Source organism: Fonsecaea multimorphosa, assembly GCF_000836435.1.
Source record: "Fonsecaea multimorphosa CBS 102226 unplaced genomic scaffold supercont1.7, whole genome shotgun sequence".
Taxonomy (NCBI): Eukaryota; Fungi; Ascomycota; class Eurotiomycetes; order Chaetothyriales; family Herpotrichiellaceae; genus Fonsecaea; species Fonsecaea multimorphosa.
Window position 1 is genome coordinate 408,680 of NW_015971641.1, and position 18,428 is coordinate 427,107.

The following is an 18,428-nucleotide window of genomic DNA, read 5'->3' on the forward strand; positions in this document are numbered from 1 at the left end:
AGTCTGCGCATGATGGGAAGCTGTCGTGACTGTTCTACATTCATGAAAGGTGATGAAACTTGCTTTGTCAAGATGCTGGCCTTTCATCTCACCATCGGGCCCTGCCTTTCAACCGATTCCTGCCTCTGACCAACCAGTCCTGTCTTGACCAACGAGTCTTGCCCTTGACAATCGAGTCCTTTCTTCGAAGCGAGAGTTGTTGACGCTCTCTTCCTCAGTTCAATTCTCGCCCCTACCCGCTTTCTTCCCCTCTCTCGCCAACGAGGTTTCTGCAAGTAAAGCACAAACCAGCCTGGCAAGGTAGCTACCAACAGAAATCTCACTGCAACTCCTCCATTCGGGATTCCGTCTAGAGACACTACCTCACCCACAACATCTTTCTCTCCCTCTGCAGACCGTCGCACTTCAGCCCTCGTTGATCGACGCCAGATGGACAAAGCGGATCAATCCGTGGTCATGGACCCTTCGGCGGCTGAGCCAGAGAATCATCGCCTCAAACAGCTCACGGATCTGCCAAACGAAATTCTGAGTCTCATATGCAGCTTCCTCATTCCCCATTGTCCTGATATCACGCCGTTCAAAGCAGATGAGCTCGACGCTACAAGAACTCCCACAAGACTCGAAGGGCTGGAGACGTTCAACAAGCTCTATGCAGGGTATATATTTACGGAGCAATTTACAGAGACGAACCCGACAGAAATGAAGGTAGGCGGATGCGATAGGCCCGACTTTCCAGTTTTGAAAGCGTCTACAACCAAAAAGCGAGGGCACAATAGCCTTGCCAGTTTCGCAGCCACGTGCAGATACTTCAACACTCTTGTCCGTAGGCTATGCGCCCGGCGTCACTTCACCCTAACCGTGAGCGCCTACGGTCTCACTTTTGAGAATCTGCGAGACGCATCACCCATGCAGACGTTCTACGCACTCCACCCCGTAATTTCCACGTGGCATGAATACGACTTCCTCATGGTCGTATCGGAAGGGTCCCAAGTTGTCGAAATCCCACCTATGCAGCTCCCTGGAAACATCGCATTCGGTGCATTCACTGATGCTTTCAGGCACTTGAGGCATCTCCATTTACACGTGGAAATGGAAATGGCACGCCTCGGAATCGGGAAGACAGACCTTTTTCTCGAACGAATTGGTCAACTCCACCGCCTTCGCCGCCTCCGCGGGGCAAAACAGCTCTCCCTGGAGAGGCTTGATATCGTTGTGAACGTGGGATTCCACAACTTCGCCTTGAACAGAGCCATCGGTGATCATGATGATTCTGAAATACCGAACCTGACCGGTTCTGAAATAATGTTTCTGTTGGAACCGGAAGAATTGTTCACCGTCGGTAGATACGGCGTGTGGCAGGTTGGGGCTGTCATGGCTGGATTTGCCAATCACATATGGCGTTTTCGAGCTGAAGAAAACTACAGACGGATGGCTTCAGGGACAAGCAGAGTGGGAGTGCAGAGCCCTGTGACGACACGGCTGTTGATTCTCGGACAGGGCACGCCGAACATGCGCTGGGGCCAGACGGGCAGATTCCACACCAGCGAAGGTTGGGAGGTTGTGCCGTTCGGAAGCTTTGAGGACTTCTGCAAGAAACTTCAGGACCACATGTTCCCACCTGCCGAGTGTTGCCACCCCGCAGAGAATCGAATCATCGACCAAGAACGATACATCTGCGAACTCGGACTTCCCCTAGACGAGGACTATCGACTCCCGTATTTTGACCTAGAAATGGATGTGTGAGAGACGCGAAACGCATTGGCGACGCCGGGGTTGGACGATGACAAGCAGGAGAAATGCAGTCGTAACTCACAGACCGCAATCGAAGACTACATAAGCGTGAGCTTCGACAATCGAACCCCTTTACTCTCGGACAGCATTCCAGCATCAGGGGTAGCAGGTTATGTTCTCTTAATTGGCTTTACACATGTCGGCGTATGCGTCGAAGACCCTGACATCGGATTTATATTTGCACAAGGCAAAGAAATAATTCATTAATCTCTGTATTAGTCCTTCAGAGCAATGGCATGTTTGAGGATCCTCCGCAATACAAAGTAACATGTAGTGCATTTCAGGGGTAGTTTGCGGAAGGACGATTTTCCGATGCCGGCCCCCCTGCTGCGCCCTGTGTATGCTCCTCGTTGCTTACCAACTTATTTCCAATCAGCGTTGCGAGATTCACCTTAAGTATTCTTCATATTGGAAGAAATATCTCGTACTCCGTATAGGGGGAGATCACGGAGACGAAGAGCCCTTGCACCATCTGCCTGCGAAGCTGAAGACATCGTGTCACTTGAGAGGAGTCGAAGTCCTCTAATCCCCGCCCGTCATGAGGCCAACACATTCGCTATGGGCGTTCCTCGCCCTCGTCGCAGTCGCCTGCGCCGCTCACACATCCAACTGGGCCGTTCTGGTCTCTACCTCTCGGTTCTGGTTCAACTACCGCCACCTGGCCAACACTCTCTCTCTGTACCGCACCGTCAAACGGCTCGGCATCCCCGACTCCCAGATCCTCCTCCTACTCCCAGACGACATGGCGTGCAACCCGCGCAACGCCTTCTCCGGCACCGTCTACTCGAACGCGGACCGCCGCATGGACCTGTACGGCGAGAACGTCGAGGTCGACTACCGCGGCTACGAGGTCACGGTCGAGAACTTTATCCGCCTGCTGACCGACCGCTGGGAGGAAGGGGTGCCCGCGAGCAAGCGCCTCCAGACGGACGAGGGCAGCAATATCCTGATCTACATGACGGGCCACGGGGGCAGCGAGTTCCTCAAGTTCCAGGACAGCGAGGAGATTTCGAGCTGGGATCTGGCCGACGCGTTTTCGCAAATGCGCGAGAAGAAGAGGTACAACGAGATGCTGTTCATGATCGACACGTGCCAGGCAAATACCCTCTATCGACAATTCTACGCGCCGGGCATCATTGCGACGGGCTCTTCGGAGGAAGACGAGAGTTCATACTCCCACCACGCGGACAACGACGTTGGCGTCGCGGTCATTGATCGATGGACATACTACGTACTGGAGTTTTTGGAGACGCAAGTCACGGGACCGACGTCGGATAAGACGTTGGGGGATCTGTTCGACAGCTACGATGTCCAGAAGATCCATTCGAACCCTGGTGTGAGGTGGGACCTGTTCCCTGGTGGAGAGCAGGCCGGGAGGAGTCGGCGGGTCGTGGACTTTTTCGGGAATGTCCAGAGCGTCGAGATTCAGGGGAACAAATCAGGTGTTGAAAGCCTGAAAGACGATCTCGAGGGTTTGAAACGGTTGGTGCAGGAATACGAGGCTTTCGCGGCCGCGCAGGAGAGCAACAAGACGCAAATGTCTGATGTTTTACAACGAAGAACAAGCGACATCAATGCAACTGCCAAACAGGGCTCGCCGAAGCGAGACACAGTCGGAAGAATGAAGGTGACGGAGAGCACTCAGTGGGCTCGGCAAGTTGCCGGAGTGACTGTCCTGTCCGGACTAGCAGCACTCTGGTATTTTGCTCCGAAATTTGCTTGAAGAAAGCTGTACTGTACCTGTTCCTCAAAGCGATCTCTCACCCCCGCTATGGACAAAAGACAAGCCAGAATCACGAGTGCCCGAACTATTGATACGGGATAGCCTTGTTCTTCTCCAACCACAACTTCTCCACATCCGAGTTTGCTGGTGGAGGATCCAAGCCTTGAGTTCTCCAGAGATCACGAGGCGTCTCAGCGATGTGCAGTTCCCACTCCAACTCGGCTCTGTCGATAATGTACGGTTTCAGGAGCTATAAGGATTGTCATCAGCGGACATTGGAGATGGAGCCAAAGGTGACCTTGAACCAAACGAACCCCAGCTGGACCACGACCATGTGCAAGTTCTGTTCATAGGGGACGGGTATAAGGGGAAATGAGACATACCCCATTGATTCGATCCATCCAAGCCTTTCTGGTCTTCCTCCCCTCCTCGGTCTCGGGGCTCACCATCGCTCTGGCAATCTGCTCGACCACGATCCTCACGAAATTGTTCTTCGACTCTCCGCCCACGAAGAACCCCTTCTCGTCAACGTCGATGAATATGACTACGACATAGAAGGGCGGGAGGCCGCGAGAGACGTAGAGGTCGGTGATGGCCTTGGAGATGCCCTCTCTTTGAGAAGCGGTGAAGATTGATGGGTGGGAGAAGATGCGCCAGAGAGGCATGGTGTCTGGCTACGTGCTGGACACGAAGATGGGATCCGGTTGTGCTTCGTTGAGTAGGTGAAGTGAGATGAGGCCTGCTGGTATCGTTGCCGGTTGGATTGAGAGAAGGAATCTGCTCCCCGCGCAGAGAGAGGAAAAAGGCGGTTTATATACATCTACGAGGTATATATCTTCAGACCTCTCATGCCGAGGTCGGATCTGGAAAGCAGAACAAACATGCATGGCAGCACCAGCAGCAAGCAGTGGATCCACCAGGCGTCTCGGCAGTGCCCACCCTTGACATAGACTTGTACATCTGATGGCGGTACGCAGGGAGATCTGATATGACAGGGCTAAGCCCGTGTTACCTCCCTGTTTGTCTGTCCGTCACCTTCGCTCTCCAAAGTCCCCTCCCCCTACCTCTCCAAAAAATACCATATCCATCCGGCCCTTCCTTCTGCTTCTCTCGTGCGAGAACAGGGCATGTCTGTCCGTGTCTGCGTCCTGCCCATCCCTACCTTGTTCGCGCGTATGCGTCTTCGTCATCGCTGGGGCCACCCTACTGGCGTCGCAAGGAAAAAGGGTGTTGATTGATTAGTGAACAAACGCAACAATTTCCCCATTTGCCATTGTTACCATGGTACGGCAAGGCTGGGCGCAACCTGGGCGAATCAGATGCCGGGCCGCGCTCAACGGGGGTCCGCCCGCGTGAGAATAGAGGGAACTGACTTTTACAAGTTTAGTCGCACGCCCTTGGGGGTTGTAGAAACAGTTTTTTTTTGGTGGTGGTGGTGGTGGTGGTGGTGGTGGTGGTGGTGGTGGTACGCGCCGCCGGGGCCCAAACGGACATATAATTCACTCAAGCGGAGCACAGCACCGCACAGGATCGAGGAGGAGCAGGAGAGGGGAAAAGACCAGCATAGGATGGGATAGGAAGACATTCGTGTTCTTTGTCGAGAGGAAAAGGAGTATCCACTTGGGTCGCCGACATAGACGGCTTTCAATTATTTCTGTCCTATCCACATGATAGGACTTCATTCGTTTCCCACTCGCTCTGCGTGCGAATACGGAGTCCGAATTTGGACGAGTGAAGAGAGATTGATTACTCTTCCCTCCGTCCTGCTGCCCAAGTTCCCTCCGGACAGGATCGGTGAGCGGGGGATGAGTGCCTTGATACGAATAGGACCAATTATGGACTGTTGACCCAGTCTTGCGATAGTCCACGCTGGGGAATCGGTAAATAGCTGTGTGAAAGGGGTGAGTGGGTGGATAGTCGATAGGGTGGTAAGTCTCTTGATCCCCGTTGGCGAGATGTGCCTCCAGCTCTGATGATTACTGAAATGCCACTTTCTGCGACCCGTCGTGTCCAGTCACCAAGAGATGCGCGTGTTGTGAACCGGGATGTTATGTGGACGCCTGTTCAGCCATGGAGACGATCCCTTCGCGTTGCAGAGACCACTTCCAATTTGCGGGATGTGCTCTTGAATAGTGCAGCGGCTGCGCCCTTCCCTTTAGTTTCTGGAAAATCACCATTCCGACCAGTATATTCAGCGGACACAGCGCCCCCGGCTCGCAAGGTGTGGCGACGAGACGAGATAGGTGCACAGAGGGAGTCACCGTAGCGTATTGAGCATTCAGCCACCATCTGCGCATTGATGCGCTTCGTTGCTTTCGTCTCCGTAACACTAGCTTACTGTATACTCGGTTGCATTCGCAGTGGTTGCCGCATTGAAGATTCAAGGTCGGTAATGGTTACGGCGAGAGTAATCTCGCCGTCGCGCACAGAGTCTGTCCGAGCGCCGTTTTTTGAGAAAGCTAAGCGCGTCGATCGCGGTGTGCAACAGGGTGTAATCGCTTTTGCAACACACCCACCGATTAGTCGTCGAAGAAGGGATAGGTCAAGAGTACGGACCCAAATCAATCAGCGGATTAAACCATCGCTGAGAAGCGGCCTCTCTTCACCCCTTCCTTCTCGCCTTCTTGTCCGCCCTCTGCTGCATAATTCTCCTTCTCTTTTCAAAACTGTCACCGATGCCGACACCACCGCTACCATCTCCTCTGGGACCGTCCTGCGTGTCTCTCCGTCTCTTTTCTCTCCGCTCAAGCACATTGGATCCCTCGCCCCTCGCTCTGCCCGCGACGCTCCTATGGATGCGATCACCCAATCCACCCAGGCCCGTCCAGTCCTCCCCTCCAAATAGATCTCTCTTGTCCATCTCACCTCGCTGTCTCGCTTTCCTTCTCTCGGCTTTACTCTCCGCGGGTAGCCGGACGAAATTTCGTTCTTCGTAGTCGATTCTCGCTCGCTCCTTGTCACGCTCTTTCGAAGACATGGCCCCACGTCCGTGCTTGAGAATCGTGTTGTTTGAGCCGATCGAGGGTTGTGCGCGTGGTGCTGTGGAAAGTTCTTCGTCAATGTATTCGTCCAAAAGCTGCGACTTGCGCTTCCTCACGGGGGCATCGCGGTCGCGCTGCGAAGCCGGCTCCGGCATTGCAGTGGGTGTTATCCGTGGGGGTTTGTATGCGCCCGTGGCGGTAGATCGTGACTTGACAGTTTGCTCGTCCTTCTTGCGTGTATCCATATTTCTCAGGAGGGCGGCAGGTCTTGGTCCCACAGACATGTCGCCTTCGGTGTGATTGTTTTCAACCGCATCATCTTCCGAAGACTCTTCCGAACCAGATTCGAACTCGTCCGAGACACTGCCGTCTCGGTTGGACGTCTTTTTTATAGATGGATTCTTTGAGACTTGACCCGCTGCCGTCCTTTGGGCAGTCCTGCGATCAGCTTCTTCGGCGGCCCGCACAACTTTGTCGATCTGGTATTTCAATTTGCTCTCCAGCGGACGTACGCCTCTTTCCAGATAGACCCGCAGTTCGACAAGGTGTTTTGTAACTTCTGAGACTAGGTCTGCCGACGAGTCCTCCGTGTAACCATTGCGCAGCTTAATAATGACCAGGAAGGCGAGGTTTTGGATGTAGGAGAGGAGAAGGTCATTCTTAATGTCGAGGAGGGAAATGCCTTCGGCGGGAGGTAACAATTGCTGTTCCGCCTCTGGAAAAGCGGCTGCAGCAGATTGCAGTGCGGTAGTCAAGGTCGACAACATCGAGCCGGTATTATCTTCTACAGTCATATTGACGGCCGTTGAATGATTGTTCATGTCTAACTTGCAGGCTTCGAAAAAAAAGTTTTGCGGAGAAATTCATGTCACATGGCGATAAGATAAGCCATGCCGAGCCTCGCAGCCTCGCAGCCTCGTATCGGATACCATCAATCTCAAGGAGATCGGCACAACCCTTTACCCTCTACTCAGACAAAGGGAAAGACCTAGCTCAAAGAGAGAACCCCGGACTTGCAGCAGGCGTTGATATGGACTATGAAGGACTAAAGGGCGAGGGAAGGTGATGACTGGGGGAGTATTCGAATTCATCGAGCGTGATATCGGCAGAAAGTGGCGCGTGCTTCGAATACTGAGACTCGGGCATCGAGAAATTCATGAGTCCAGCGCATGTTGATACCGGTGTTCACCTCACAAATCAGGCGCGAAGACGGCGCAGATATCTGTGTAGCTAGATTAATTGCGCATCTGGGAGAGTGGCCCAAGAGCTTGAGATAAGAAGAGGTGTCAAAAGGTCAATCCCCTGCTGTGAAATGTCGCACAATTCCAATGTTAAATGAGAAAGCTGCTTCTGTCAATGCGTATGGCTGCCCCGCCGGCCGTGTAACCTGCGACGGGGTGTTTAGTCTCAGGGTTATCTTCTGCAAAATGAATCTGTTCGTGCGCTACCCTTGGTGCAAATATTCCCGTTAAGATGGACAGGTGGACAAGCGAGATGTCCAGTAACCCACCGGGCGAGAATAGGGGACAAGGTCAACATCAACCCGGTCAAGTTCGTTTCGCTTGACTAGAACATGACGTCGAATTGTCTCCTTTTTCCACGAAAGACCCAACATTCGAAAAGGAGCATCAAGAACATTTCTCCCTCAACCTGCACCGACAAAAGGAAAAGAGGAGGGAACAAGCTTCGTTGCTACAGAAAAAAGAAACCACACAACATAGGGTGCTGACTGCCCAATCCTGCCCCGAGGCTCCAGCGATCCTCCTCTAGCCCCCGACGCCTATGCCGCCGCCGCCGCAACAGCCCACGCGACCTTTTGAGTTTCGGGGTGCCAGAGACTCACTGTGGGTGACTGGCTGCGCTGCTGAAGCTTGGAGATCTGGAGCGCGCCCGCTGAGGCAGCTCGGCAGGTGAAGGAATGGGCGATTACAATGCCTCTGCGTCTGCGAGCCCGTCCACCTCCGGCTTCAACTACACTCTTCAAGGACTGCCCTACAGCGAAACCCGAGCATCCAAACCTCCCATCCCGGTCACGCGCTCAATCTCCTCGTTACATCGACTCGCAGACTTGGAACCAGACAAGCCGCAAAATTCTCCGCTGACAGGGGACACCGCGTCCATCTCCTCCAATAAGAGATACAACCCACACCCGTCGCAGCAAGATGGAGACGGACCTCGTACCCAAATTGCAGACTCAATCTCCGCAAGAGAAAGTCAGACAAGCACCACGCTGAGCCTCAATACAAGAACTCCCACGGTATCCAGCTTGACCTCGGCGACCCTGAGCATTCCTCAGATCCGAGTGAACGAGACTGCGTTCCGAGACTCGCTTGCGGACCGCAGCAGCAACATCAGCACATCCGAGAGTGGGAGATGGTTATCACTGGGACCGTCGCGGTCGAGTTCTGCTGCATCCTTCAAAGAGACAGGCAAAGATACACTGGGCACGTCCCCGGGATTCAATGGTCTATCCTTGGACATCAGCCTTCCTACAACCGGATTCGGCGAAGAACTACTGCCCACAACCAACATAGAATTCTCCAAGAGAGGGAGTATGCTCATTGATGGGAGGAGAGTCAACCAGTCCAACCGCAAAAGCTCACCGAACCTTGCTCCGATCATGGACGAAGAAAAAAAGACCAACGGAGAGCCCGGGCTCCCAGGCGCCTCCAGTAGCGACCAACAATGCGCACCCGCAGCCGTGACGAGGACTCCAAGTGCCCGCCCCTCGGGCAAGATCCTCTCCGCCGACGAAGAACTCCTGTCTGAAAAGGTCCGCGCATTCTACGCTGCAGGGACGGATGGTCAACAAGACACAGAGTCCAACGTCAATCTGGCCGTGCGAATGGGAGCTCGATGGCAGTCGACTTTGGGGGCCGATGCAGGCAGTGTCAGCAATCCATCCCTTTCGCGCGCCACTTCCACCACAGATATCCACGAAGAAGCCAACAACTCGAGGCAGCCAAGTATGGCAACATCTGCCTCGCATTCTTATATGGTTCCAGAGCGCGAGGAGAACGAGCTTGCCGGCGGCTTAGAGGACTGGAAGGACATCAATAATGCAGATGTGGACCGCTACGGCTTTATCATCGCCAAGGCCCCTTCCACTACTGTTGATGGTACCGACGAATCCAAGGCGCAACGTCTTACCCGGGTATCAACAAGCTTACAGCTGGCGAGCGAGACGCCCCGAAGGAAAAACACTCTGCGCCGCACTCCCAGCAGTGCACACGGATCTCTGCGGTCGTTGCAGAGCAAACATACCACCCCCGAGAACACTCCACCTCGTCCTGTGAGTTCTCAAAGTGCCTATGCGCGCCCACAACGTCGAAGCGCCTCTACCAGAATTCCGATACCAGGCTCGAAAAACCGTCGCCTGATGGACTCGGCAATGGATATGCTCACGCTGCCAAACTCCGCACAATCAGTGGTAGAGAACGGACACGTGCACATTGATAACGCGCGGGCGCGGCGGAAAGAGCTCGAGCGTGAGGCGAAATGGCGGCGAATGGCAAAGGCAAAAACTCCTTCAAAGGACCCCGAGACCGGTAAACCACTGGTGGGCGCCGGCTCGGAAAGCGAATATACTTTTGACACCACAAATCCAAAACTCGTCGAGCGGACGTGGAAAGGCATCCCTGACAAGTGGCGCGCAACAGCGTGGCACAGTTTTCTCAGTGCATCAGCCTCGAAGCGGAAAAATTACCTCAGTGACGCCGACTTGACCTCGCTATTTCATTCTTACCAGGATCAAGCAAGCCCGGATGATGTGCAAATCGACCTGGACGTGCCGCGGACGATATCTTCACACATCATGTTTAGGAGAAGATATAGAGGCGGCCAAAGGCTATTGTTCCGCGTTCTGCACGCCATGTCGCTGCACATCCCTTCAACGGGATACGTTCAGGGCATGGCAGCCCTTGCGGTGACCTTGTTGGCATATTACGATGAAGAAAAGGCCTTTGTAATGCTCGTGCGCATGTGGGAATTGCGCGGCTTGGGCGAATTGTACAAATCCGGCTTTGGCGGGTTGATGGCTGCCTTGGATGATTTTGAAAAGGGATGGTTGGATCAGGGTGAAGTGGCGAGGAAATTAGAGTCGCTGAACATCGGGCCCACGGCGTACGGGACAAGGTGGTATTTGACATTGTTCAACTATGCCATCCCATTCCCGGCGCAGTTGAGGGTGTGGGATGTCTTCATGTTGCTGGGTGACGATACCACGGCCACAGCCACAGACTCCTCCTTGACAACTGCTCCAAACCCCGGTACATCGTCATCGAAAGACAACCCTGAGGGGGTTTCATTCGGGACGACCTTGGACGTCCTCCACGCCGCCTCTGCAGCGCTCATCGACGGCATGCGCGACATTTTGCTTGAATCAGATTTTGAAAACGCAATGAAAGTCATGACCAGCTGGATCCCCATTCAGGATGAGGATCTCTTCATGCGCATCGCGCGGGCAGAGTGGAAGATCCACAGTGCAAAGATCAAGGCGCGGTGAAAACGAAACGGAAAAGGAAAAGTCCAAGGATGGAAGGGAAGGGAGGGGGTCTAAAAATCGGTAGCCGAAAAAAATACCTAGGTATGAACATATAATGGAAATGTGTATCTTGATTTTGGACCTGTAGAGGCGAAGACCGAAGATCAGATCGACACCGAGACGTACGCACGTCCTTTGACCCCATCTGCTCGTGTCGAATATCACGAAGGAAAATTATTTACACCTAGTTATCGTCGATAAACGAGGTTCCTTTGGTTCTCATCCATCGTCCATTCCTCCTTGTGCGCCGATTGTCACCATCCAATCTCCTCTACTTCCCATTCGGTCTCTCGTCCTATTCTGCAGGGCAACTTCGGCCGCCACAAGATCAGATCTGTATCTCCATGAGTGACAAAGGGCAGAAGCAAGGCTAAGGTTGTCTGTCAAGAAAGATAGGCTGGTGGGCTATCTATGTATGAGCAGGAAAACTCGAGCCTCTGGGAAAGGAACGAGTCCCAAGTCGAAAGAGGGGGGGTAAGGCTTCCGTGTTTCCTGCAGGTGGTTCTCACGTCGTTCGGGCTTTGGGTCCAGATGAGCATGAGTTTGTAGGTGAATAATTACTGCTCTATTGGGTTCTGCGGTAGGTGTGGTCTTGTTATTCTTTTTGGTCTTGTGGGTTGATACGGGAGCAGTACCTGCTACATATTAGGTAGGTAGGTAGGTAGGTAGGTAGGTAGATACTCTTCGTTCTCCGTATGGATAGGTAGTTCACTGACCGGATGGCTCTTTGCTCGCCTGTCCGTTCTGTTGTGTCTATTATCGATATCATGTCGGTTCTCACTTGTGCAGACTCCAAGACCAAAAAGATAGGTGGTGTGTGGATATACATAGTATAACATGGTCGAATCTGAAAAGGTCACCGTCTACGGAAGTGCCGCCGGGGGTTTCTGTCCCCTCTTGTGAATATGAATATATACATACCTAGGTATATGTATATATATATACGTACATACACACATATCTGCTTGCTAGCCCACCCGTCCAAAACAGGCTACGGCTGGTAGGTGACGGGTAGAAATTGTGAGAAGAGGACCTCGTATGCATAGATGACCCCCAACCCCTCCAACTGTTTCTGCCCATCGTCTTTTCGTCTTCTTCTCCTTTGTATCGTGACGTCGGGAAGCCGGGTCTGTCAAGGCTACAACTCTATATTGCTGTGGCTAAGACCTTTCGAGCTTTGTCCTCAGATCAGGGCAGCAGAAGTAGCAGGAAACGTCTTGCGGCGCCCTGTCAATGCTTACTGCCTGGCACCCACCTGGTATGCTCCGGACGGAGACGGTCCACGGATAGAAGAGATGTATGAAAAGGCGGCCATACTCAGCAAAAGATGAGATGAAAAGGTAAGATAAGCAACGACCGGTCAAAGAGTCCTTCATATTTGCCGTGGAAGGGCACGACAATCAACTGAACTCAGCGTGACCATGTTGCAGAGTGGCTAATACCATTCTCACATGTTGCTGCGTCTCAGCCCGACGACACCATGTCATGCATTTCGCGGACGAACAAGCCTCTGGCTATCTTACCATCGGAGGTTCCAAAGCACTCGGCGGCTGATGGCAATTGTCGGCTGTCAGACCTTGCTGAAAATGAAGAGGTCCTTGTCTGCCCCCTGTCTGCGCTGAGAAAGGACCACCAACGCCCCATTGCCTATGTGTCTAAGCTTGTGGATTGCACCCGGGCTGCTTTTCACAATCTACGCCATCCTCCTCCCGTAGACAAGTCCACCAAACTGGAGCGAGACGACTGCATGATGGGCGTATAGGTGTTTCGTAACGGCTCAGAAGAAGAAACCTTTATGCAAAGGGCAGCCAGCCACCTGAGGGCGACAAGTACTCCGCAGCTGCGAGCCACCCGATGTATTGCTCCCTCACCAGTCTCGCCGAATTGGATTTATCTCCAGAGAGCAGCACTTGCAGACTCGAATCGTGGAGGCTTGGAGGCGGTCTGAGACAACAGCTCGGCTCGGTGAGCGCTCCATCCAAATTCTAGTGCTGATTAGACTCACATCAGGCAATATTTGGTAACGAAGCAGTCGAGTCTTCTGAATGCACCTTGACGACAACGAGGCTGCATCATGGCTGCGATATTGCGAGCCAGCATTGCCACAGTCCACCACCTGTTCAACATGTCATGGGCCAAGAGATTTTGGTAAATCATTGACTCCTCCCAGTGTACCGAGTACTCGGTACGAGGACTGGGCAATGCACACCATGGAATCGTCTGTCATCCTTGCCTCGCTTAAGAGATTGGAACAAGCCATCTTGGGACCGACCATCCATCTTTGCCTCAGAGCACCAACGCTGAGCCGGACATTTGCGAAAGGACTCAGTGCTGTGCAGTAGGCTTGGGGCTGGCATCAGAGTTGTTGATTTACGTACATCAACTTCCCAATTGGCCACGATTGACAACCTTCCTCGCGGGAAAACGGTGCGTTTGATCGACCGAGCCAGGTCACAGGTGAAATGAGAGCAAGCGAGACGCATGCTGCAGATCCCTTCAAGGACCCATCGATCAAGCCCAAAGAGAGTGATTCTTTGCGCCTCCAATTAAAGAAGCGCGATGATTAAGCAAAGATAATATCCCCAGTGTGGCAGGAGAGATGTACCAAGATGCAAGCCACTGACTACTCCATCCTCGTGGGGAGAGACAAAATCAATGATGTTTGATCTACGCGATTGTGAAGCTGTGGTTGGTTGGTACTTTCGCAGGTGCACAAAGTATGGATACTGGTAATGTCAGTAGATTCGGTACATATTTCGTGACTCTGCGCGGAGGGCATCCAGCGACTGCTTCGTCCTCAGCTCGGTAGGCCATATTCGGGCATTGGAGGCGACATATTCGGCACTGGATTGGATGGCTAAATAAGCCAATGCGGGAGAATGTCCCAATCTGGAGGGCCTTACAGCCTGAATAGGGTCACCTCCGTCGTTGTCATGCTTTGAGGCGCGGAACACCAAAAGTCCGGAAGCATTCCTCAGGGGTCCAAGGGTCTTTGCATGGTGGGTGGAAATGGTGAAGTCAGTGGCTTGTTGCTGATGAATGCTCGTCCTGGGTCGGCACGTCCTGCAATACCAGGTATCTTGAAAACTGATCTGTGGCTTGAGGCTGCAGCCACTGGGATGCAAGAGCGCAGGGATACGAAACTCGTGGCGGAAGCATGTTCTCTCGGCAAGGTGAAACAGTTGGTTCGCTTCGAGAAAAAAAGAAATGATTCACAGCTTTCCTATACCCGAAGCCTTGGAGCCCTATTGCAGGACGATCATCCATCAATGCTTCAGATGGACCGAATAAACCTTCGCGCTCTAAGCCGCCTTCGTCATACGTAGCAGCAGAAAGGCTAGATGTGGTTCTGTACAGCGTAATTGACATGTAGGACAGCACGCTGCAAAGTACTTGATTGAGCACCGCCTTAGCGAGCATGGCAACTTGCGGTTAAGCACCGACATGAAGCAGGCGACACTTGTGTGTTGGGGATGCTCGCAATAACCCGAGCTACTGGTTGGGATGGAAAGTTCACTCCCGGAATCGTTTAGCTGACCGCAGAGCACGACTGATGCCCATTCCGACGAACAAGCGTTCAAATAGGGGGTCAAGACGGCACTGTCGATCCCAGCTCGCTTGCAAATATCGCGTGCTGATATCCCTGCGGCCTCGTGCGACGATCCGTGTTAGAACTAGCATGGCCAAGAGAGAAATAGAGTGTTCCCTTTTTGTATGACAAGTCCAACGGGCATGAGCCCAGCCTACCTGGGATTGGATCTTTAAAACGGTGGCCGATCACACGTACGTCAAGCACGCGGCGCCCGGAGTTTGATGCGCAGATCCTCTCTGCACCATGACCTCTTAGGGTGCAGCCATTGAAGTCAATAACGTGGCAGGGAGGACGATCTTTTGCCTTTTGAGGGTGGCCGGTTTTGGCATGCTTGTCAACAGGGAAAATGCTTGTGGCTTTGCTCGGTCAGACATGACTCGGTCAGGCGGTGATCGTTCTTTCGTCCTGTGTCCGCAGCGGCGGAAGACGGATGTCCGTAGAGTCAACCCGTAGAGGTCGACACATGGAGGCTTCTCAATAGTCAGCTGGCATTATTGAAAGTAAGTTGACTAGGGTGGTCAGAACCAAGTTGCAGGGAGAACTCCTCGCTATCCAAAAATCGCGGCATTTGCGAGCTGTGGCTCACAAAATGTCAAATTGAGCGCAGCGGAGCTCGCCGCGCAGGATTGGCCTGTTCGTCCCTATCGGTCTGTGCTGATCAGTTTTGAACAGTCTAAGTAATCCTAAGCGATGGCCTCGCTTCCAAACGCATCCTCAATCGACGCTCAGACCATCCGTGCTGGAGAATGCCCGTTGTTATTCGCGAATGCAGTGGAAGCCAGGATTGCTCGAAGTAGTTCTATTCGCTTGGAGATTGGAAGGACAAGGCGATCCTCAACTGGTTTGGGACACGATGGAGGTCACTCCAGCACGTATACGGCCTAGACTGGTGTGCATTCTGCCCAAATCGGGCCCGTCAGGGACGGCTCATGACGCCAACTGAGGGTTCTCGAGCCGCGCTGACTTGGCTGGGAGCACCGGGCTTGACCGAATTGATCTCGGTTCTCCAAGTCGTTCGCGGTTATGAGAGTTTAGATTGCGAGGATGGCGGCCTTTAGCTGCTTTGGTGTTTGCATCCGACGTTCTCTCGCCCTGCCCCGTTACAGAAAAGGTCTTAGAAGGCCCGAAAGCCGTCGAAAGTTTGGCTTTTGCACAGTCTTGATTGGGCGCAAGTCTCGAAACTTGGACTGCCGAAATACGAGGGCAGCGTTGCAGCAGACTGGAACAGGGTGCAAACTGGCGTTTATGCCGCGAGGAGCCGATGTTCTGTACCGATCAGAGCAGTTTCCGCACAAGTGACAGGGAATGAAGCAATGGGCAAGAGAGTAGTATCACACCACTTCCATTCCAGCAGTAGCTGACAAAGGTCATACGCAAGAAGCGACGCCCGTCCCAGGCTCTTTGGGGTATGTCATTTCAGCTGGTCAATGCCATCGGAGAATTCTTGCTGCAACGGTGGTGGTGTGTAGGCAGTATGCCGGGCCCCCGATTTGCAACACAAGCGAGGGCCGGGAATGCAGGACGCCTACATTCAGTCCATGCTTTTTCTGGTTGTTGTTTTGTGCCTGCCCGCCCTAAGCAACCAGTTTTTCTGTCATTTCAGGGCTTGTTGCTCGCAACCCATGCCTCTTGTATTGTATTCTATTGGTCTGCGAACAGGGATCGTCCTGGTGTGTCCAGGAAACGCTCCGACTTGCAGTTTACTCGGCCTGAAAATGTCGGGAAAATATGGGTTTTGCCAGGCTTCGGAGTTGCGGCCAAGATGCTATGTACCTAGGGGTATTTTTCATTGTGGCTGTCATATGGTGGTCTGTGGCACAAGGATGATTTTTTCGCGCCTAGGCTTGGGAAAGGTGCAGTCTCTGATCAGAGCTCCTCCACCGAGTGTTTCGCATTTGTGGCCCCTCGAGAGTATCAAGATCCTCATATTTGATTGCAGTGGCACTTGCGCGCAATACAGCCATGCAGTATCTCAAGCGCCGATTTGGGAGGGTAGCCAAGGAGCTGTGGGTGACGGTAAAAGTTTGCTGTCAATGGCGTAGGCGAGCAAGGAAGAGGTAATTACCGCTTTGGCACTGTTGAGTCTTAGAAGGGTAGCCGGTGTCAGGGTGAATACCTAGGTACTCATGACTGAAGCCGTTTACGGTTGGTGGAATCATTCGCCTGTCCGCCCCAGTCAGCAAAGCGGTTTCCACAACTAGCGAGACAAGCAAGCAAATCAAGTGCTGATTATTATTGTTTTTGCATGCGTTTGTCACGGCCCTGAATGAACCACTTTCTTGGGGCAGGGCAATGTACCTTGTAGGTACACTCTTCAGTTTTGAGATATGTCAAGGGATCATGGGGTCGGGTATTGTTCTCGGAGTGAATCGAAAGGAGTCCTTCGGAAAGCCACCTGGATGTTGCACCGAAGAAGCCCAAGACGTCAAGGTGGAATTAGGATAGGTCATGATCGACATAAAGAGCGCGTGGCTGCAAGGGGAGGCATGTTCGTTCATGGAGGGCCGCATGGCAAGCACGTTTGCGGGCGGCGGCTACGGCAACGTGGTTTTTGGCCGCAGGGATGGCAGCTTTGGTGGGCTGGTGGGGAGTGCCCCCATTCCCCCAACGGCTAGTTAAAACCTATAACGGGGAAGTACCTGGGTGATCATGACGGGCATCCAAAAGACCCCTCGGCTAAGTACAACACATTTTGATCGCAGGCTCCCACAGGGGTTGCGCTACCTGGCGAGCTGGGTAAAGGGCATAGCACCCTGCTTTTATGGGGGGTCCTGCTGAGCTCTCACCGGACCCTCTAGGCATGGGAAGATCCCTCCTTTTGCCAGGTATTGGGGCATCAAGATAGTCTCCGGCACAGCCACCATAAGCCCGGATGGACTCCCGGCTCTCCATAACCCGCAGCTGGTTAGGCAGAGATTCCTTATTATTCGTGCTACTAGGGAGGCATGGGGGACTACCTACCTAGGTTCAGCGTTGCTAAGCAGTCGGTGTCAACCGCCGACAAGCAACACACCGTGACAGGGGGCCCGCAAGGGGGGTGACATTGCCACGAGGCAAAGACGCAATCCTCGTGGGACGATCAGTTGTCGGAGTCATTCTGTACAGTGTCATCTTGGAGAGCGCAAAGCAGAGGCGGTCACCAATTCTTTCAACGGACTTTGCTCCATTCAATATCATGCAGTATCCCTTCCCTCCTTGGCTGTTCTCTAAAGGGTCCGACCCCATCAGCAGAAGGCGGCTGAGGATGGGAGAAAAGGCCTTGCCGTGAGCCGAAAGGCAGCTTCACCGGAAAAACAAAAGCAGGGGAAAGGGCTTCTCGAAGCAGGCAGATCTGGAAATCGAGAAAGACCGATCTGAGATGGAAGGAGGAGAGAGAATGGAGGAAAGAGATGACAACTGTGGCGGCAAGTGGCACGGATGGTTGGTTGAATCATGAATGGCCTTTTGCAGCGTTGGAAGAGGAGAAGGAGAATTTGGAGGCGTGCGAAACACACACCGCACACCGGCAGCACTAGAGGTACGTACCAGTCAAACAGGACATAGCTAGGTAGCTATTGGGAAGGTAGCTCTCATGCTACGTAAAACTGCCGTGTTGTATACGAGCTGTGTCCAATTGCTGGGATCCGGACATCAAGTTTGTGGCAGACGGACTACCAGTCTACCACGACCTGAGGTGGCACAATACCTCCTCGTACGTAGCAGCAGATCTTGTTACGGGCCTGATCCCTGCGCCTCGCCTTTGCCTTCTTTCCCTCTTCTCTTTTCCTACTCGTTTCTCGTTTCTCGACCCAGACCGAA

At 53.2% G+C, this 18,428-nt stretch overlaps 5 protein-coding genes across 5 annotated transcripts; 3 read left to right on the forward strand and 2 right to left on the reverse strand.

Annotated features, from left to right (window-relative positions):
• Window positions 1-429: 429 nt before the first annotated feature.
• Z520_04376 (uncharacterized protein) lies at window positions 430-1,743 on the forward strand (the record flags this gene model as incomplete). The annotated part of the gene is made up of 1 exon (XM_016774883.1): window positions 430-1,743. The coding sequence occupies one exon, from the start codon at window positions 430-432 to the stop codon at window positions 1,741-1,743; it is 1,314 nt and encodes a 437-aa protein (XP_016633863.1).
• Window positions 1,744-2,329: 586 nt separating this feature from the next.
• Z520_04377 (uncharacterized protein) lies at window positions 2,330-3,514 on the forward strand (the record flags this gene model as incomplete). Its single annotated transcript, XM_016774884.1, has 1 exon — window positions 2,330-3,514. One exon carries the CDS (start codon window positions 2,330-2,332, stop codon window positions 3,512-3,514), a length of 1,185 nt encoding a protein of 394 aa, XP_016633864.1.
• An 85-nt stretch (window positions 3,515-3,599) lies between these two features.
• Window positions 3,600-4,179, reverse strand: Z520_04378 (uncharacterized protein; the record flags this gene model as incomplete). The annotated part of the gene is made up of 2 exons (XM_016774885.1): window positions 3,600-3,764; window positions 3,898-4,179. The coding sequence occupies 2 exons, from the start codon at window positions 4,177-4,179 to the stop codon at window positions 3,600-3,602; spliced, it is 447 nt and encodes a 148-aa protein (XP_016633865.1).
• A 1,937-nt stretch (window positions 4,180-6,116) lies between these two features.
• Z520_04379 (uncharacterized protein) lies at window positions 6,117-7,289 on the reverse strand (the record flags this gene model as incomplete). The annotated part of the gene is made up of 1 exon (XM_016774886.1): window positions 6,117-7,289. The coding sequence occupies one exon, from the start codon at window positions 7,287-7,289 to the stop codon at window positions 6,117-6,119; it is 1,173 nt and encodes a 390-aa protein (XP_016633866.1).
• A 1,124-nt stretch (window positions 7,290-8,413) lies between these two features.
• On the forward strand, window positions 8,414-10,999 carry Z520_04380 (uncharacterized protein; the record flags this gene model as incomplete). The annotated part of the gene is made up of 1 exon (XM_016774887.1): window positions 8,414-10,999. The coding sequence occupies one exon, from the start codon at window positions 8,414-8,416 to the stop codon at window positions 10,997-10,999; it is 2,586 nt and encodes an 861-aa protein (XP_016633867.1).
• Between the last annotated feature and the right edge of the window lie 7,429 nt (window positions 11,000-18,428).